This window comes from Ammospiza nelsoni, chromosome 14 (assembly GCF_027579445.1).
Source record: "Ammospiza nelsoni isolate bAmmNel1 chromosome 14, bAmmNel1.pri, whole genome shotgun sequence".
Taxonomy (NCBI): Eukaryota; Metazoa; Chordata; class Aves; order Passeriformes; family Passerellidae; genus Ammospiza; species Ammospiza nelsoni.
Window position 1 is genome coordinate 19,131,970 of NC_080646.1, and position 21,317 is coordinate 19,153,286.

Sequence of the window (21,317 nt, forward strand, 5' to 3'; positions counted from 1 at the left end):
CACGAAAAGCCATCTTACCGAATCAACCAGGAGCTTCTTGCTGGATTCCCCAATGCTCTTTAAGGCCACATCCACATCCTTTTGTCCAGGCAGACAATTCACACAGTTATTCAAGGAGTGGGACACTGCTTTGGCCACCTACAACACACAGGTGAACACAGTCACACTGAGAGAGGTTTAAATGCTCATTAATGGGAGGCACAGCCTCTACTCCATAGCCAGAAATTCCGATATTCTGACCCTTACAGCAACATTTTTGCAACTTTCTCAGTTTGTTGTCCTGCAGTCTTGATTGAGGCTCATCCATGGGATAGGATGGTGTTGGCAGGGCAGCCCCACGACTGCTCCTGGCACCTGTGATAAAGGCTGCAGCACTGCAGATAAGGGAACCCCCTGAAGTTATCTATAAACTAATCACAGAAATTCATTCCATGCCACTTTTTACACAGATCTGATTAAAACAAAGATATCTTCATAAGAAATTATTTACAATGCAGGCCAATTCTAGAACTTTTCAAATCAGTAAAAAATGAACCTGTCACTCCTAAAGAATTCAAACACAGTGGTGCTACACATGAAGAAAACATGCACTCCTTTTTTGAATGTAACATGGATAGAGATCTTTTATTTGAAAATTCCCAGTTTAATGGCTGTCTCACTTTTGCAGTCAAGCAGTCTCCTCACATATGCTGTGGGTAAAAGCACAGAGCTGCATCTTTGTATGTTTTCCTAAGAGATGACTAAAATACCATACTTATACCATTTACCTTGTTTAACCTAGGCATGAAATTGTCTGAGAGCTTGAAAGGAATAGAAAGTTGAACTATCCATCAGCCTTATTTTCTGTCATTCTTTCTCCTTATTCAGTGCTGGTTTGGAGTAAATTCACTGCATGTTTGACAACTCTTGCAGCTGCCCAAGTCCCAGCTTACCTGGGCTAGTCTCTGCTGACTGTCTGCATCCCCTGGGGCAGCCAGGGCCTGCTTGGCCTCCTGGATCAGCATGGCAGAGCCTTCCATGACATCCCTGGCTGAATCCAGCATGGCATGGGCTGCCACAGGGTCACTGGTGGATGCTGCCACACCTCGTGCTGCCTGAGCCAAAGTCTTCAAGGCCTGAGCAGTTTCTCTGGCAGCAACTCCTGTGGTCACATTGCACCAAGGATTTTGTTAATACCTTTAAAACAATCTTTGTGTTTCATGACATGATCTTGCAGGTAATGATCCTATTGCAAAATAACACTGCAAATGCAATTTAAAAGAAAATCTTCAAACGGGAACAAATTCGAAATACACAGAATCATTTGCTTATTGAAATGCCTGTAGTGAAGCCATAAAGTAAATGTTATAGCCCAAAAGCCACATTCTGGGCACAGTCTCTCAGTGACTACATCCTAGTGAAGCACTGAAAAAGAAGAAAAGCTAAAACCTGAAGATGAGGAAAAATTCCAAGCTATGGGGGGAGTGATTGTCTGCAAGAATGGTGCACAGGAGTTCAGAGCCACAGCACAACAGTTTAACTTCAAGCAATCAAAAAAGAGATTATTAGGAATGATACAACTTGATATAACCTAACATCACTGTGAGTAAAAACATATAAAAATAACTGAATGAAGTCACAGAAAGGATGTAATACAATTACGTTCTGCTAAAGGACATCTATCAACTCCAGTGCTAAGGCATAGGACTATGTGAAAATGGTCTCCTTCTTCTATTTATGAAATTATTGAAAAGTAACTCATTGCTTTGTAGGGTTTCCTGCAATCTGATGATAACAGGGCTACTAGATTTAGCTATTCATTATCAGCTGCAAGTATCTGTACTCCCTTGCCTGATACCTAGTGCCTACTTGTGCACAACAATGTGACAGAAACATGAGCTATCTTGATGAAATTCCATCTGCTGCAAATGAAAGCAACTCTAAGTTCTAGAGCCCAGATGCAATTATAGCCAATGAAGTGGTAATTGCCATAACACATTTTATCAGTAATATTAGACAAAAAATCTTACGGGAGCATTTGCAACAACAGCTTTCATTTCTAACAGGAATAAGGACACAGAACATTTTAACATCTACAAGTGAGCTTTTGTCCCTCCTGTAGAGCATTTTTCTTATTAAGGCATTTTTGTTTCTAAACTAAAAGTACAGGTACAAAAATAAACTGCAGCATCTGTGTGCCCAGGTTTCCTATTGGCTTCACCTCAAACTATGCAAATGTGCTCAATGAATCAGCCAGAGCAGCTGCATTGTACATGAACTGGTAACAGCTAGGAAGAGATGCAGTTCTGAATGTCACCAAGCTGTCCCCACTATGTTTGCACCCTGTAGCTTCAAAACATGTCCAAGGCACCCTTTAAACATTCTGCAAGGACATAGCAACATTTCCAGTGGCACTGATCTTTAAAATGCAATACATTTTATTTCAGCCTTTCACAGTTTCAGTGGCACATATTTACAAAAACAACAGATGTCCCAATCTATTCTGATTAAAGACAGAGCAGATTGCATCACTGTTCTTTTATGAAGTATGAGTCACGCTCAATTCTTCATAACTTAGCACAATTCACTATCAGCACTATAAAAAATAGTGAATTTCTTGATTTAAGTAGTCTGTGATAGGAAAACCTTTTCTCAAGGTGATGGAAAGCAGAGGTTTCAGAGCCATTATGGATAAAGCAGTACCTGTGTAGTGCTCGTTGCCCTGAGCAGCACAAGTTAACAACTGGGCCATGGAAGAACCCACAGCTTTGGATGTGCTTCCCAGGTCCTGAGTGCACTTCTCAAGCTGTAAAAAATTGCAAAGTACAAATTACTTAGTTTAAGCACAACAAAAATGCACTTTGTTTTAAATAGTACGGAAAAATTCCTCATTCCACAAAAAACCTAAACTTCCACCTCAGCTACTGAACACACACACAATTTCTCTGAAATCTGACTAAGACATTTTCCCTGCTCAGGATGAAATAAATTAACATATTAGGTAGTGTGAACAATAAAACTATTTAACAATTAGCAATGGAAATAAATATCTTCATCCAAGGAAGGGCTTTCCCCCACCACCAAATAAACCATTTCAGTTTCTATGCCTACTAGAACTGTCCTGAGTTCTCATCATTGTCACTACTGAAAAGCAATTATTTTTGACAAGACCAAAACATGATTGTTACCAAATTGTAATTTGTACAATAGAGCACGAGGCCCTACAGTCCTATGAGTAACTCTACTACAGAAGACACTGTTGCTGTAGTAGTAACATACACAATTTTAAGAGAATCAGAGCAAAATCCTATCAGCATGATCATTATCCAAAGCTTCATGATTTGTTTTGCCTCTAATATTTAAGTTTTTAACAGCTAACTTTGTTTGTTTTTAAATGAAGAAGATCCTTCCTCAATTACAGTTTCTCCTGGGAGAGGTTTTAACTGTCCATCCACAGCTGCCATCTTCGCATCCTGCAGTTCATTTTTGAGTGTCTGGACTGTATTCAAAGCAGAATCAATTTCCATTGGGCCACAAGCTTCATGAGCCTGTTCAGAAACCAGATCAGCACCACTGTTAGCAGCTGTACACAACTTTCAGAAACAGTAAATGCTTCAGATCTCATCTCCCCTCCCATATTATTTCTCTTCCTACTTTAGAGGCCATTGTGAGCCTCTAAGGGTGATACATCATGGATTCCAAACTCCTGAACAATATTTCAGTGTGTGAAGAGAATAGCACCCTGCTAAAAGGGGAATGAGGTGCACTTGCCTTGTGTGCATGTCCCTTCACAGCAGGCAGCCCAGGGACTGAAAAAGTGACTGTGGCACTCTGGATTTCCCCTTGGACAGTGGCTTCACTGAGCATCATGACCAAAATCCCAGTGACTCCCTGCTGTGGCAGCCCACACTCACCAGTATGGGATGGAAATTGTAGCATTAGCTCAGGTGTGGCCACCTCAGTGCTACAATCCTGGTTTCAGGCCTCAGGGTACACACACAAAAAAAATCAGACTTTCCACTCGCATTTTTTAAGCCCCACATAGTTTAGAAATCTGTGTGTGAAACACAGAGCATCTGCTTCCCTGAGTTTCACAGATGATGATTCCAGTTCACAATGACAGCACAGCTGTAGCTGGTTCTCACTGGTTTGGTGGGGCATGAGATGTGTTCCCTTTTCCCTGCTCTCCCCTGAATGTAACAGCAGTTCAGAGTCTTGATGTGCTGCTCTGTACACTCTGCTCCCATCTGGCTGGTATGGAAAGGGCAGCACAAGCTTTTTCAGCTTTCTTGTCACTTCTCCCTCCCCTTTCTCTCATGCCACAGAGGCCACCTGGGAGTCTGAGCAAAGTGTGCACAAAATACAGCAGCGAAAGGTGAGCACTGCCTCAGGGGGGACAAGAAGTCCTCTTGTTTTAGCTGATTAAAAGCAGGATTTATTTACCTACCTTCTGGGAGGCAGTTCTCAGCTCAGCTAAGCTGGTAGCAAGGTTCTTTGCACACTGACTGAGCTGCATTGCTGCTGCTTGGTCAGTCACTGTGGGGACAGCAGCCTTAGCAGATGCCACCATTTTACTTCCAGGCTGTTCAGAGAACAACAGTGAACACAATTAGTTTTACCAGCTCATTTTCTTTAAAGAAAGTTTAGGATTCAATAAAACTGCTTCCTTCATTCACACACTTATGAGGTTTCTAGGTTTTTCTTCAATGACTAGCACATTCCTGCTCTTTAAGCTGGAAGATCCTGTCAGAATTCTGTCACATTTCCAAGCCCTCTGCAGCAGGACTCATCTGTGCTTTACTGGGACAATGATTACTCCATTGGTTCCAGTGTCTGCCTGAGGCCTTTGAATACTTATGAAGACTACTTAAAAATACTGAAATGTGAAATTTTGCCACTCAGCATTCATGTGGTACAATCAGCTCAAGGTGGCAGAGATGGCAAATTTCTCTCTACATTTCTGAATATTAACCTCTGCCAAAATTCTATTGAATGAAAATTGTAATTCAAGCAATGCCTCTGCACAGGGATTACTGCTGATACAACTAAAAACCTTTGCTGATTCTCACCATCACCACTGTACACACACACAGCCACAGGGGAGATGGATCAATCATGTGAATGACTCCAGAGGGAATCATAAAGCAAATACTCAAACAGAGTGCGAGGATGGTTTGTGATCCCTCTGCCTACACAGGACCATAAAAACCTGCTAACAGCCATCACTTTAAGGTAACACTAACTGATGCCAATAATGACCATGCCATTGCACAGAGAATTGGTTTCTGGTGTTGGTTCTTGTAATGTTAACAATAAGCCAATAGTTTTGTTATCAATACTCAATATTCTATCTTTCTATTTTAAGATGTCATAGAAAAAGCACACAGTCCAATTTTGTGTTTTTCCCAAACCATCAATCTAGATCTATTATGGAGGCTAATATCTAAAAAACCATGCTGGTATTCCCTTCTACTTCTGAGGAATTCTGAAATTTGTTGCTGCAACACTAAGTTTACCTTGCCTAAAAAAGTCACAACAGCCTGTCACATATTCAGACTCAGACCTCTACTTAGAAAGATGCTAAATTCTCTCCATTTTGTTCTTTAAACTCTAACCCAGAAGACAAGTGTACAGCAATGACTGTTTCTTCTCCATAAACATACTTTTTTCTTGTTACTTTTAACCTCAATGTCAGCAGTTCTCACTCTCCATAGCCACAATGAATTCTGGCCACCTAACCTGAGAAACAAAATTCTGCCTGTCTATGGCTCAGAGCAGTGAACTTCTTTACATGGTTCTTAACAGTTTACTGGTTATTTATCACAAATGAAAACATACAGCACTAAAAAAATGCTTTTTACATCTACTGCAATGATTGGTTCACTTCACCTGAAGGAAATTCTGGCTGGAATTGATTAAAGCAAGCTGAGCACTGAGGTCTTCTGCCTGAGCTTGACTTCCTCTTACACCCTGCACCAGCTGAGGAATGTGGTCTGCAACAGTCTAAAATGGACAAAGGGAAAAGATTTTCAGGAAAAAAATAAAAACTCAAAATCCTTTGAAAATAAAGCAAGCACCCTTCCCACTCTCCTTGAAGACAACTGCAGTATTTCTGGGTAAATTACTTCTGAGCTGTCCTAGAATTAATTTAGGATGCATGGAACTAAACTAGTACACAACAGGACTTTTTATAGATGTTCTATGCAAGAAATCATTATTGATTTCATTATTGATTGGTGATCCTCATCAGGTCCCCAAAAAGCATTTCTCAGGAGTTATTTGCCATGGGCTGTGTTTACCTTGCAGCTCTGCACAAGTTGCTGGTGGGCTGCTGTGTTCTTATTGGAAACAGCTGCATTCTGAGAAGCTGCAATGGTCTGAGTAGCAGCAGCTGCAGCTTGTTTAGCTGCAATCTTTGGAGAAAAAGAAAGTTAAATCAGTTCTAAAAGTGAATAATTCAAAGGATGGAACACACATCACTGTAGGTAACTTTGACAGTAACAACATTGACAAATTAATAAATTTTATCCCTTAATTTGATTTGCCTTAAGGAAACCTCAACTGACCATCATTGCTCTTCTCTCAAGGTGAAAATGATTGGAATACTGTTACCCATCTCTGATTTGCCAATAAAGAAAAAGGCAGGGTTATAAGCATTCTATGCCCTTACTCTTTCACAGCTTAGGTTTCAACAGGAGGAAGATAAGTGAATTACAAACAGCAGAAATTGTCTAAACAACGAGCTCCCATGAAGGCCAGAGGAAACAGCAAAGCCCCCACACTGCCACACTGACACCTCTGAGCCAGGGCTCAAGGGAGCCAATTTCTGCTGAGACTGCCCTATGGCAAAAGCAAAGATCCTACAGTGACACAGAGGTACAAAATATTATTTCTATTTCTGAGTCTAAAAGCATCCTGAAGACCATCTTCAAATGTTATTATCAACATCTCCCTATTACAAAAAATAAAAATTCAACAACTTATCCAAGGTACTTCAACACATTGTACAACACTAACTGGCCCACTAAACAGAAGCAAGCATGAAGTTAGTTACACATTTTACTCCTTCCTTTGTAAGGCAGTATATGTTATAATAGTAAAACATATTAAATACTCTTTTAAGAAAACTTTCTTGAATGCAATTAGAAAATTACAGACACCAGCCTTTATTTCCAATAGTCCTGATTTTTACTTCTAGACAGACACAGGAACTTAATGTATCTCTGGAACATGGTCACCTTACTGTATTTGAATCAGATTAATGTAAAAATCACAGTTGCAAACTAGGAACTATGAAAAGTTTCTTTTTTCAATCTGTCTTTTCTTCATTTTAGTTGAGAATGTGAAGATCAAACTTTGCCCACAAAACAAATTTCCATGGTATTTTATCCTTACTAAATTGCTTTTCTCCTTCTTGGCTGGGGCACTAGATAGGATGCATCTTTTTACTTCCATTTCTGCTTCCTGACTCTGAGTAATTCCCCAGTTTAACTGGACATGCTGTGATCCAACTAACTTGGTACAGAAATTCGTCTGGAATTCTATATCCCAGTAAAGGCACAAGAGGTACTGTGTGTAAATGGCACACCAGAGAGATAAATTAACACAGCAGTGAAGCCATTTCAGCTCAGCTGTTTAATTTTAGGACAAATGCCTTCTGAGTCAAATCCTTACAGCACTTTACCACATCTGTGACACAAGTTACTCAATTTTCTGAGAACTATGTTATGATATACTGGCATGTCTAATGCTAAGCTTTGTACTCTGGAACTGAGCTTACAGCACTGTCATTCTCTGCTTAGCACTTTCACTACATGGTTTCCAACCTCCAATCTGTTGACAATTTTCTTCTTGATGGCATTCTGTGCAGCAGCATTTGTAGCAACCCGCAGTCCCTCTGCTGCTTCCCTCAGACGCTGCTGCTGATCTTCATTTTCAGGATTGGCTGCAGCTCCCTGCACAAAATGTCCAAGCAAAACTGAGTCTGAGTAAAAATGACTGGAGAAAATGTGGATGAGCATCAAGACTTAAGTTCAGACAGCATCTGCTACATCAGCATTCATTTTCCTTAAACCATCATAAGGAAGTTGGAAGAACACTGAAGTATTACAAAACTTCAGAAAGTTTGTTTCTAGTGAAAGGTTGTTACTATGTCTGGGACTTAGAGGAAGAAAATAGAACTTTGGCTTCATATACCACTTCAGGTGCTTGGGAAAAAAGAAAAAAGCCTTTTTTAACTGCTTCTCCTTTGATCTGAAATAATGTACTCGTATGAATATAGGTTTTTGAAAAAAAAAAAAAAAAACAGTTTTAAAATTCCCAATTCAACATGTCTTTCAATAATTGCAGTCCAAAATATGAAGTTTAACACAGTAGATCATCTCCACTTGAAGTCAGAAAATACTGGAAAGCCAAGGATAGCAGCCAGGCACAGGCCTTCTGGAGTCCCAGCAAGAATGGCTGGCCCTGCTGCTGTAAAAATAATTTCAATGCAGGATCTGGGAAACAGTTCAAAGGAATTCAAAAATTCAATTCCTCCCTAGCAGACCGAAACAGAAAGGGAAGAAAAGTCGTGATATTTGTGTCTCTTGTGAAAACAAGGAGGGAAGGATGTAGAAGGGAACAACACAGGCAAGATTCCCCAGGTGAAGGAAACTGTTTCTTTAACAGAGGGGAGTTACTGTGTAATGACTGCAGGAAGAGATTGCTGTGCTTCTGTTGCTCCCTCTCACTGGTACAGACCCTGCACCACAGCAGGGCTCAGGGCTGTGGTAACTGCCCTACAGGGCTTGAGCCAGGACCACAATGCACACAGGAAAGCAAAAGCAGTGCAAGATAATTTTTGAAAACCAAAAAAATCCAGGCAGCTAATAAATTGGTTTTTGGAATGCAGTAAGTCATTAAATGCTAAACTTTTACAGGATAAGAGAAACCAGATAAGCAGCCAGATGCTATTTATAAACCCCAACACCCTCTCCTCCTTGTGCACAGCATTACAATTTTAAGCTGACAGCTCATTCCCTGGTACCTTTGCAGCTTCCACCATGCGGGCTGTGGAGTCTGCCAGGAGCTTTGCAGCAGCCAGGAGCTTCTTGGAGTTCTCCATGTCAATCTCAGCCTCTGCATCAGACCTCATGGCATTGACCAGATCCGAGGTGGCCTGAGCCAGCACCCGCGCCTGCCGCACCATCTCACCTGGGAGCACAGGGACGGAAAATGCACTGCCCCATCTCACCCTCTCCTCTCTGCACTGCAGGCTTGCTTCAAACCTCAGCATCCTTTCACAAGGTAAAAATTTAACTTCCATTTGCTGAAGTGTTTTTTCACTTGAAAATGATACACATGTAACTTGAAAGTTTCATAAGCAAATACTGGACCCCAATATAAATGACAGAAATCACTACAGTGGAGATAAAAGCGTAGTATTTGCAATCTAGATCGTAAGACAAAAACACACAATCAGTAGTTTTAGGTAATTTTGAATATACAGTTCAAGGAAACTCCTGTCTCAGCAAAGACTAACAACTTGGCTTTCAAATCACAGCCAAGATTTCCCTCCATCAATAAAAATTATCCATCTTTTTCTTGTGTTTCTAGGAAATTATCTTTTGTCTAATATAAACTGAGAACTTTGTTAGAAAACACTTAGCACCATTAAGTTCATTTTAGCCAAAACCATCTTGTTTCTTTTTTAAGAAACTGCACTTTTTAGAAACATCTCAGAAGAAAAAGCAGATGTAAGTTTAAAAACCTACAACAAAATCTATGCATAGTAACACCAATCACTATGAAGGATTTACCCAGGTGCCTGTCTTCTTATTTGGAGATGAGAAACTGCTATACAATACTATGAAGCGAAGCAGTGGCAGAAAACACAAAATATTACAGTGTTCCTTTAGCATGGTATTGATTGTTTTCACTGAATATTTACTCCATCTAGCACACAGCTATGTGCACACTGCTGATTTATATTATGAGCTGGATCACTACCCACGACAACAGCGCTAGCTTAGAAGCAGAAAACAGAGAAGGATTTTTATTTTCTTGACATACTGTTGTAGCTATGATATTTTCTGAAAAATCCTTTCCTTAGGATTTTTTTCTCCTGAGAAGCTGGGAGGCCTCAGGAACAAAATGTAAACAATGATTATCTGCTGCTGTGGAATGCAACAGGGGCATCTGTGATTGGTCTCATGTGGTTGTTTCTAATTAATGGCCAATCACAGTCAGCTGGCTCAGACTTAGAAAATAAAGAATGATGAATGAATGAAATCTTTTCATCCTTCTGATGAAATCCTTTCTTCTATTCTTTTAGTATAGTTTTAATATAACATACATCATAAAATAATAAATCAAGCCTTCTAAAACAGAGTCAGATCCTCATCTCTTCCCTCATTCTCAGAGCCCTGCGAGCAGGGTCACACACTGTGGTGAGCTATCTTTTTCTTTTTGCTATCTATGCTAGCTTTTCTTTTTGCTATCTATGCACAAATTCTGAAGTAGCACAGGCTCTTTAGTCTTAAAGTTATGCAACTCAGTACTTCCTTTTTTTCATAATTCACACTATTTGATTTTAACTCTAATATTCCTTTAAATTATTTTCATTAAGAAATACAGAAAATAGAAGCTTAGTACAGTAGATTAATTTTGGGAACATTTTTAGAATGCATCCTCAATAGCTGTTAATAATTAACATGATCAATAAAGGGTTCTTAGTTACCCAAGCACGATGATTATCACAATTATTACAAGCCATAAACTTATTTCCCTATACTTAGGGGCTAAGTGCGGCGGGCACTCACCGGCGTCGCCCATGGAGCTGAAGATGCTCTCGGTGACACACATGATGGTGTCGGTGGCCTGGTCGTAGCGGCCGATGGGCTCGCCCCGGCTGGCGAACTGCCGCACGTGCTGCAGGAGGTCGTGCAGGGCCTGGCTGACGATGCTGGCGGCGGCGCTGACCTGCTTCAGCAGCTCGCCGTCGTCCGTGGCCGCCTGGCACGCCCGCACGCAGTTCTCCACGGAGCGGTCCACCAGCTTCCCTGCCTCGATCAGCTGCTCCTGGCACACCGGGGAGCTGATGGTGGGACTCACCACCTGCGTGGGGACGGCACCCACAAAAGGTTTATTATTCACCGGCCCACGCTCAAGGCGTTGGGGACGCACAGCAGCACCCCCTGCCCGCGAGGCTCTGGCCCTTGACCAATGCCCCTGGCTCACCTTGGCACAAGCCACGAGCTGGGAGGTGGACAGGGCACACTGGGTGGCGGCAGCAATGACCCTGTTCTGCAGCACTGTGTCCTCAGCCACCTGGGCCACGTTCTTGGCCTTCAGCACCAGCATGGCAGCAGCGTTGGCAACGGCTTTGGCCAAACTCATCAGGACATCCTGGTAAAGGAAAAGGAAAAGTCAGTCTGAGACATGAAAACACACCCAGGTGTTAATTCCTGCAGTCACTAAGTGAAAATAATTTCTTCCCATTTCCCCACTTAAAATCCCACCCATATACTTCAGTTTTTTAGTAGCATAGAGTCTTCCTAATGCCTCTACTGTTAAAATAACCTGGTTTTCCAGCAAAGGAAATACTTCCAATACACTTATAAATAATTTCACCTTCACAGCAGGCAGAAAACCTTGCATTTCTAAAACCAAACCCACTACTTTTTGTTTTGCCTTTAGATATGATAAACCATCCCCTTTCCTTACCCCCTATCTCCAACCTCCATAACATTGATAAGAATGCTTAAATGCTTCTTCCTCTTAGCCAAGAGTTGTAATAGATATATTCAGCTAGGAATACAAATGAGAACTGATGAAGTTCACAGATTCACTGCTGGATGAAGGGTGAAAATGGCCTGTAAGTTGTACCAGCAGACACCTTGCACACAGTACACTCCAGAGGAGTAGCTGCTGCTGAAAAGTGCCTTCCCTTGCTTCTGGTGCAAACATATCCTTGGCATTCAGTGAAAAAATCCACACATGCTTTTTACAGAGAATTCAAGAGCACTGGTAACAGCAAACACTGTTAAATCATAAGGCATTAATGATTTTGTAAATGCTACTTTTCATCTTGAAGAAATTTTGTTTGCAACACAGCTTTTTTTTCTACTCAGTTTACCAAAAGATTTTATTAACTTCTACATGTTTACATATATATATACAGACACAGCAAACACTTACATAAACCCCATTATATTTAATGAGAAGAAATACAGTGCAAAAAGCTCTCCATGAAGCATCTGTATGATGCACAGAATGAAGTAAGGGTTCCTATGAAATCAGCATTGTGATTGTGTGTGACATTGACATTCTCTGAAAAAATTCCTTCTCCCAGGATTTTTCTCCTGGGAAGCTGAGGAGCCTCAGAGAAAAGAAAACAATTCTTATTTGCTTCTCCTGTGTTTTGCTCATCTGTTTGGAGATTGTTTACCCCCACAGGTGATTGTTTCATTGCATTCTGGTGTGAGTTGTTTTCACTCTTTGGCCAATTATGGCCAAGCTGTGTCAGGGCTCTGGCAAGAGTCACAAATTTTCATAATTATCTTTTAGCATTCTGTAAGTATCCTTTCTTTTTTCTTTAGTGTAGTTTAGTATAGTATTTTTTAATATAATATAGTATAATAAAGTAATAAATTAGCCTTCTGAGAAGCTAATTTAATTTAATGAGAAGGCATTCCCAGCAAATACAATAATTGTGTAATTAAAATCAACTTCAAAATGGATTCAATTAGCATAGGGAAACTTCAGCATTTTCTAACCACACTCTGAGCAGCTTGGTTTTATGCAGGGACCTCCTCATTAAAGCTGCACAGTTCTGACAGTGAAAACAATCCCCCCATTACCTGGAACCTCTCATCTGTCTCATTCTCCCCAATTTGCCTCAGCAGGTCCCCACTGGCCTGTCCAATGCTTCCAGCTGCAGTCAGAACTGTCTGGCGAGGCTGGGAAGAGGTAACAGAGAAATGCATTAATTCACAGAAATTGCATTTTATATTTCCTCAAGGAACTTGTGCATTAGTGTGCATGCAATATGGCCAGAAAGAGGGAACCTGACAAGTTTTCCTTTGCTCACCTCTCCTGAAGTTGGTTGCACAGCCTTCAGCAGGTCTGAGACAGCACTGGCCAAGGTTCGAGCAGCTTTCAGGAGGTCTTCTCCACTTCCAACCTCATCATCCATGAGAGCAGCAAGCAGTTTCACACCTTTGGACATCTCAGTGAGGTTGGAGGAGATGGTTGTAATTGCACATCCCACAGCAGTGTAATCAGTGTCAACTGGGTCCCCTGCAGAGCAAATGGTTTTCAATGATCAGAATGCTTTAGTGGCTAAAAGGGAAAAGCAGCAGCTACAACAAGCTACACTGGTGAGAGATAAGAGAGACATTTCAGGACAGCCAAGCAATGTCTATTAAGTAATGTGCCACTTAAAAACACATTAGATTGCTTTAAACTTACTCATTTCTACACTTCTTCTGCAATAATCTATCCTCTAATAGAATGTTTCTTCATTCAATGCCATTTGCTGAGAAGTCCACAGTTTCAGCCTCCTTCAATACTAAAAGAACCTAAGGCAATACAGTCTTGTCTCCTTTAAGCCACTCACAGCTCCCTCAACCTGTAATTTGCTGAAGAAAAACCCCCTGTCAATAAAAACAGAAACTCTCCTTAACAACTGCCAGATCAATGATGCTTTCTTGTAGTAACCTTGCAAACACTCTACTCTGCAGGATAAGCCAGCTCCATTTTGTCTTCACTGACTGTTACACCTTTAGAGAAACTGAAGATAGAAAAATCTGTGCTGGGAGGGACACCAAGTTTGTTCCACATGTCAATGCATTAACTACTGGTGTGTTTTAAAGAAAAGTTTCTGCAGCTGCCCCATACTCAGTTCGTGTTTCTTGATTTAGATTGACAAAAAAATAGAATGACAACTGCAAGGAAATCCTTCCCATTGAAATTTACCTGCTGTAAGGTTAACAACAGATGCAGTTCCTGCGGTGATTGCATCAACCTGAGAGTGTATTTCATGTTTTGATTCATCAACCTTGTTCTGAACCCAAACTCTTGATGCCTGAAGAGCAATAATGAAAAGAAGAATTAAGGACTGCAGTGAGGTTCTGTAAGGTAAGATACTAGGTACATATCCCATTCCTTTGTGGATTTTTAAAAGTGAAACAGAAGAAAAACAGCAGGCCCCTAAAGTGAAATAAGAATGCAAGCATTTTCCTCTGCTGATTCATTCATTACAGATTTGCTGTCACATTTCAACAGCTGCCCTTTTAAGGTAAATGCCATAAGAAAGGCTAAACACTCCTGACTGACAGTCCCCCATAAGCAGTGACCCTCTGGGGCTCTGCCATCCTGCCCTAACCTGGATCATGAACAACAGAATCATGTTTTGTTCTCATCTTCCATGTTTCTGAGAGGCAGTAAGTCCCACCATTAATACTGCCCATAGTTTGTGTTTAACTGTACATATGCCCACAAAACAAGAGCATTCCAGGCAGGATTATGCAGTCTGCTACATCTGGTCTCAGCAGACTGATTAGAGTGAGGTGGGCCACTGTACATGAATTCCTTAGAGAGAGCACAAATTTTACCCCATATTAAAAGCTTTAGCAGTACCACTCTAGATCTGGGGGCAACGACTAAACTGCTCTGTGAACACCCCAAAGGCCATTGCTGTGTGGGCCAGCACTCACCATGTCCTGCCCCAGGGGTGGCAGGTTGTCCACCTCGCTGAGGTCGGCCTGCGCCTGCTGCACCGCGTGCATGCTGCTGTTGATGGTCCCCATCAGGGCCTGCTGGGCTGAGGTCTGCAAGGCAGAGCAGGGCAATGGCTGGGCTGTGCTCCACAGGGCACTCCAGGCACAAGTGACAGCAGCCCAGCAACCACCCCAGGCCATTCCAGAGCTGCCTTTTCCTGGCACAGTGCAGAAAGCAAAGCACTCAAACTCTTCTCACAGTCCTGATTCTGCTCATGCCATTTTACACTCTGTGCTACTTTCACACACACATAAACTGCTCACCTTTCTCAGCTCAAACAGTGGCCAACAGACACACACAAACCCACTGAGCTGTCTTACTGACCTGCATTTGAACAACATGAAAAATCAATTTGCTTCTAGGAGATCATTACCGATTTCCTGGGACAGTCTCCCAATGCAATGAAGGATGATTCTAAAACTAAATTGTCATCAATATGCATAAGCTAACAGAAAACTGAAGGGGTTTAGCAGAGCAGGATGCTGCCTGTACTGGGTCTGTCTGTGGCACAAGTTTTGGCTGCAGGGGTGGCCTCTGGGAGAATTAGCCAGAGGCTGCCCCATACTGGGCACACAGAGCTGATTCCAGACATCTCCAACAGACCCAGCACAGGACACAGCTGAGTGCAGCACCCAAACTGATGGCACATCTGGGAACACACTGGTGAGAAAGGGCAGTAAGGGGAACAAGGAGTTCAAGAAACAGCCTTGCCAATGCCAGTGCCTGACAGGGATGTGGAGGGTGTGCTCAAGATAGCAGAGCTGAGTTTCCTTAGCCTGTGGGAGAGAGCCAAGTGCAGCAGGTATTTAAACCCTTTTTTTCCCCTTTGAATACTAGTTTTAACTACTTAAAAGTAAAGAAAAGGCTGGAAGAGCCTGCTTTAAAGAAAATGAGGAAATAAATAAAAAAGTGACACCCTAAATATTTAAGGGATACTCATAACTTATGTTTGGTAGAAAAGTCAGGACATGACAGCCAGGAGTCTCAGAAATGTGTACAACATTCTGTTTCTGACTACCTGCTGCACAGACAGGTTTCACGAACAAAAAATCTGTTTTTATGGTCTCACTGCACAGAAAGATTTGACATTCCTTTGCAAGAGCGTGGCCAGCTCCACAGTTCTGTGTTTCCCTGTATTCAGTTACTCTCCCATCAAAACCATAACCTGACCTACCTGTACCAAACCCTTTCCCCTACCCACACCACACATCTGATGGCTTTGGCTGCTGAAATAAGCCAGCTCTGCTCATAACACTGCGTACAACCAAACTGACAGGTGTCAAACCTGCTGGAAACCATGGAACCAGCAGACACAAGCAACCAAAACCTTGTAAATCATACATGAAGATGAAAAAAAATACTACAGCTTCTCAGCTCTGCTTCATTATCACCCTCTCTGCCTCAGCATTTTACTGAATTACAGCCTGAGTGCTGTAACACAGTCAAGTTGATGGTGCCATTACTGGTTGCTCTAAACAAAAATTTCTGACCAATATCTGCTCTTCAATCCTTGAAGGAAGCTAGGAGCCTGCTGCACTGCCTGGGACAGCACTTCCTTCTACTGAAATACTCAGTATTTATGTAGAAACCCATTCTTTCCCAGTAGCAAGCGTATCTCACAAGAGGGGGCATGTGTCCTCGGTGCATCTGGCCAGTTGTCACTTGCTGCTGAGGGGAGGGCATGATGCCCACGTTGAAGGTCTCGGGGCCGCTGGAGCCCGAGCGCATCACGGCCGGCAGCGCCACCGAGCCGTGCTCCACCTTGCCCGTCCTGTTGAACTGCTGCTGCAGGATGGTGGGTCTGCAAAACACCAACACACACTCAGTCAGCTCTGCCTCCTCTAGGCTTTCAGTTGCATTTCACAGTGTTTGGAGCAGCTGGAGAACTTGATGGTTTTTCTTTCGAACCATTTTTTAACATATTGGACAAAAGATAATGTGGGGCTTCTGGCAGATCAGTTATTAATAGCACTAATGAGCAGGCACCCAGGAAAGATGGCAATGTGCAGTTTTGTTAAACATGAAACAACGGCTTTACCCCTGTTAGACACTGGGCAGACAGAACCAGAACAAGGTTTGTGGCATAACAACTGCTTTGTTTCACTTGTATCACAGGCTGATCAATACAAAATAGAAGCATGAACCTTGTGGAGATCTTTTGCAATTACTCCCTAGAACTGGGATAAAAACTTAATTCTTCCTCCTTTACACAAATAAGCACACACAGTACTTGCAAATAATCTGGCAGTCCTCCAGATACTGCACTGGAGAATAATAAATAAAGTTACTGCCATCCTGAACTGCCTTGCCAGATATACTGATCATATTTAAACATGATTCAACCTTTAATAGCTGGAAGTGTTGACAGAAATTCAGGCTGTAACAACACTCTGCTGAGGGAAAAAAAAAGTGATTTCAACCATGAAAAAATTTTGTATTTATCTACTTCAAGTTCTGGGTTTCTCTGCACAGCATTTAACTAACAGTATATGCTGGAAGTGTTTTGGAAAGGACCATGTCAAAATAAAGCACATCTGAACATGTGTAATCCATCAAAAGATGAAATTTCCCATAAGGCCACATGAAATACCTAACAAATCTATCTCATATAAACTGTAGGCTTAACAATAAATCAAATGGACATTTCACATACACACTGCTGACACTGCCACCCTCAAGAGCTCCAAGAAAAGACTTGAGTGGCTCATTACAGCTTCTAATGTCACAAATCTGTTTTTATGGTCTCACTGCACAGAAAGATTTGACATTCCTTTGCAAGAGTGTGGCCAGCTCCACAGTTCTGTGTTTTGCTTTATTCAGTTACTCTCCCATCAAAACCACAACCTGACCTACCTGTACCAAACCCTTTCCCCTACCCACACCACACATGGTGTGATGTTGATGGCTTTGGCTGCTGAAATAAGCCAGCTCTGCTCATAACACTGTGTACAACCAAACTGACAGGTGTCAAACCTGCTGGAAACCACGGAACTAGCAGACACAAGCAACTAAAACCTTGTAAATCACACATGAAGATAAAAAAAATACTGCAACTTTTCAGCTCTGCTTTATTATCCCCTTCTCTGCCTCAGCATTTTACTGAATTACAGCCTGAGTGCCTTTGTTCAGGAGTCAAGTTGATGGTGCCATTGCTGGTTGCCCTAACCAACAATTTTGTGACAAATATCTGCTCTTCAATCCTTGAATGAAGCTAGGAGCCTGCTGAATTGCTTGGGGACAGCATTTCCTCCTATTGAAATACTCTGTAGAAACCCATTCTTTCACAGTAATAACTGTAATGCTTCATTTGAAAAAGCTGCCACTGCTAAATGTGGCACTCTTAAAACCAGACCATTTCCTCCTGTTGCATGCACTCACTTCTTAGGTGAAACAGATTCTTCCAACATGGTTGATTCCTCATCACCTTCAAGCCCAAATCTATCTTTACTTTGTTTCTGGAGGGGGGGAAAAAAGAGATAAGTTAAACAATGAGTGTTGTTTCTTGCTTTCTCTCCACCATTTATCACAAACATAAACAAATGACCTGCAAAGCCTTGTCAGGTGCTGAACACCACATTGCTGGGCAGTGAGTGACAATACATCCTCCCCCAGAGAAGAGGAACTCTTCAGCATTTAACAGCCCAGGCTCTAAACCCTGGCAGATGAAATATGTAAAGGAAAAAACCTGCTGGTGCCTTTTTGAACAAAGGTATAAGCAAAGTGCTGAAGTGTTACTGTATGGTGCTACCCACTGATACCTCAAGATTTTAGCCTTTATATTTTTGAAATCTTGTACTGCAATATGCACAATTTTAACCTCCGTATAAATGTGTTAGTTAACTTGTTAAATGTTAGTTACCTGTCTTCACATTTTGCTCAGAGAAAATAATCCCTCTAGGCCTGAGATCCAAGCACACCCTACAGCCTCAGGCCCCAAAAAGTGTAAACAAAAGGGAAGGGGATGGGGAAGGGGGGTGGAGAGCAAACTGGGGGAATGTAACTTCATCACCTGAGGCTGTCATTGGAGGATTAACTCCTGATATGTAAATCGACCAAACTTATATCTGTCTGAAAAACTCGTGACCACCGTTCATTTTGGGGAGGCTCTGTCTGCCCTTAATATACCTGAAAGATATACTTAAAATATAAAATGAATTATTTAAATTTAGTTGTTTAAAATTAAAATATACTTAATTAAATATATCCACTTTTATTCTTTATCTTTGCCAGGCCTCTGTTTCTAGATAAGCCCAAAAAAGGCATCGCTGCCAGTAGGAAATACATACCCACCAGTAAAGACAATAAATTGAATAGTGTCTCCAAGTCATTTTATCATAGTCTTTACAAGTTCAGGACTTGAAAGTTGACTTTAATGACTTTCAAGTTTAATGTTCAGGCTGACTTCAGGGTGAAGATTGATGCAGGGGTTTTTTAGTGCTAAGAGAGATTTGTAAAAATGTGTAAGGGCACTAAGTCTAGAAACAAGAGGAAACTACAAATCATAGAAATAGTGCCTTATAAAAAGAATCTATTTCTACTTGTTGCCTAGTGCAGAGAAACTGTCTGCTTTCCCTCTTGCTACATGCTTTGTAGTCTGAGTCCATATAGAGGAATATAAACAGAGAAGTATCCACTGTGCCCTTCCATCCAAGAGGAACTCCTCATGCACATCCATGTGAACACACTACTTTGGAGAAAGAAGTTCTTACTATTAGAGTTTGATTTTATGCATGGACTCAAACTCCCTATGTCTAGTCATGATTGTGCTTGACTTCTGTAATAATGTGAAGTAAAAAAAGAAATCTACTGGTTTTAATTTAGATGTATGCTACTCAAGTTCTGGGTTCTCTGTCAGCTGATTAATGACCTATCACTAAAATTGCAGGACATGAGGGGTTGGGTGGAGTGGAGAGGAACACTGTACTAGTAACACTTGAGCAGAAAATAATGTACCCATCAATGCACACTGGAGAAAATGAGCTGGACCAGCCCAAAACACAGCAAGAATTAACAATATGCAACTGAAAGCAACAAACCCAACTTTGATGCATCCATCCCAGACATTACTTGGGCTCAACAACTACAAACTGCAGCTTCTCACAAGAATCAGGGGTGTTTATGATTGAACCTGTTCCTAATTCAGTAGTTTCAAACTGCCTGTGTCAGCAGATGGTAGAGAAAAAAAAAATCAAAGAACTGGGAGTGGAAATTTGCACATTTGTATTCTATCAAGACAGAAGGCTGCTTTCATTTGGCACTAGACAGCAATGCTACTTTTGAATCAAGTTTTAAACCATCTACAGAAACCTGCAATTTATTTGATGTTTATTAAACCTGAGCCTGACAGCCTCAGAGAAAAAGGCATGTGATGAATTCTGGCAATCCTCCTCAACCTTTTATTATGTAACCCTTAATGTTACATCCTAACTGCTCACATTAACAAAGGCAATAAATTCTGGGCTTCTTAACTTTGTGATTTCTTACTGCTGAAATCTATTACAGTAAAGAATGATGTAGTTGGAATGTCAATGAAGTAAAATTTTGACAAGAACGAATCAGTGCTGTTTGAACACCTCAGTTTTCTGTGTAACATGATTAGAATGGGACCATTCAGCTCCATGTGTGGTGGCAAATTTGCCATTTTTTGCTGTTGCACTTGTTTTCTTGGAAATATTTTGAGTATTTTGGAAATTTGTATCAGCCCTTCCTCTCTCCTCCCAGGCACATTCTATAAAAACAAGTTTCAAGGCAGTCTGACCTCTTCACAAACACTGATTTTTATCCCCCTCTGCACAACTCAGGTCTAATTTTTTGCTTTACTAATCACAGTGTTTTTAAAGCAATGTACTGTTGGGGCTTTTTGGTTTGTTTTTCTGGCCAAAAAACTTTCTCAGCTTTGGTACATTATATACAAGAGCACCTGGACAACTATTGTGTAGTCCTGGCTGTAGTTTTAAATGCTGCTTCTAGGGTAATTTCTTCCCACCTGCTTTATGAGTTTGGACTATAGCATAAAGATCCACAGCTGAAGCTTTGAATTCTTCCCTGGGTATACACTCACAGCCACCAGGTCACTTTCCAGACAGAAAAACAAAGCCCAGGAGTGCTGTACTGAGCCTGACACATGCTAGAGATGTAAGAAATAGCCTTGATTTTTCCAGAAGCAGCGCCCTACTTGCAGGTAAAAATATACAGCATCAAAACACAAGATACAACACTGACTCCCTGAGAGAAAAACTGCAGTTTGCACACATCTGAATTTTTGCATTGGTTTTTTTTTTGCTACATGCCAAGATGTTAATACTGTACCTTCTTTAGGATGATATCAATGTAACCTGCAATTAATTGAGAGATCTGTTCTCCTTCAGTGGTCTGTACTGAGTAATAGCTTTCCTGATATTCACCAAAATCCTGAAGAAAAAGGGAAAAAAACCCAAAACTTATTTGAAAGTGCAAAGTAAGTAAATGAAGAAACAGTATCAAATATGAGTGAGAAAATTCAAATTCTGAAATTGTATAGACATTTTATTATATCCAACAGTAAGTTAAACTTCTCCAAGATTCTAAACCAGTCT

The 21,317-nt window shown here is 41.2% G+C and overlaps 1 protein-coding gene across 2 annotated transcripts in view; it reads right to left on the reverse strand.

Annotated features, from left to right (window-relative positions):
• TLN2 (talin 2) overlaps positions 1 to 21,317 on the reverse strand; it is a 147,078-nt gene that overhangs the window by 49,572 nt on the left and 76,189 nt on the right. For both annotated transcript variants that reach the window (XM_059481927.1, XM_059481928.1), the window contains exons 12-29: positions 21,052 to 21,153; positions 18,121 to 18,197; positions 16,363 to 16,543; positions 14,679 to 14,792; positions 13,939 to 14,047; positions 13,052 to 13,260; positions 12,822 to 12,920; positions 11,200 to 11,367; positions 10,782 to 11,076; positions 9,008 to 9,174; positions 7,806 to 7,934; positions 6,279 to 6,392; positions 5,869 to 5,982; positions 4,427 to 4,561; positions 3,399 to 3,527; positions 2,683 to 2,785; positions 933 to 1,141; positions 19 to 138 (exon numbers count right to left, since the gene is read on the reverse strand). In XM_059481927.1, coding sequence (XP_059337910.1) covers positions 19 to 138; positions 933 to 1,141; positions 2,683 to 2,785; positions 3,399 to 3,527; positions 4,427 to 4,561; positions 5,869 to 5,982; positions 6,279 to 6,392; positions 7,806 to 7,934; positions 9,008 to 9,174; positions 10,782 to 11,076; positions 11,200 to 11,367; positions 12,822 to 12,920; positions 13,052 to 13,260; positions 13,939 to 14,047; positions 14,679 to 14,792; positions 16,363 to 16,543; positions 18,121 to 18,197; positions 21,052 to 21,153 — 2,574 coding nt within the window. The remainder of the gene's footprint in view (positions 1 to 18; positions 139 to 932; positions 1,142 to 2,682; positions 2,786 to 3,398; positions 3,528 to 4,426; positions 4,562 to 5,868; positions 5,983 to 6,278; positions 6,393 to 7,805; positions 7,935 to 9,007; positions 9,175 to 10,781; positions 11,077 to 11,199; positions 11,368 to 12,821; positions 12,921 to 13,051; positions 13,261 to 13,938; positions 14,048 to 14,678; positions 14,793 to 16,362; positions 16,544 to 18,120; positions 18,198 to 21,051; positions 21,154 to 21,317) is intronic.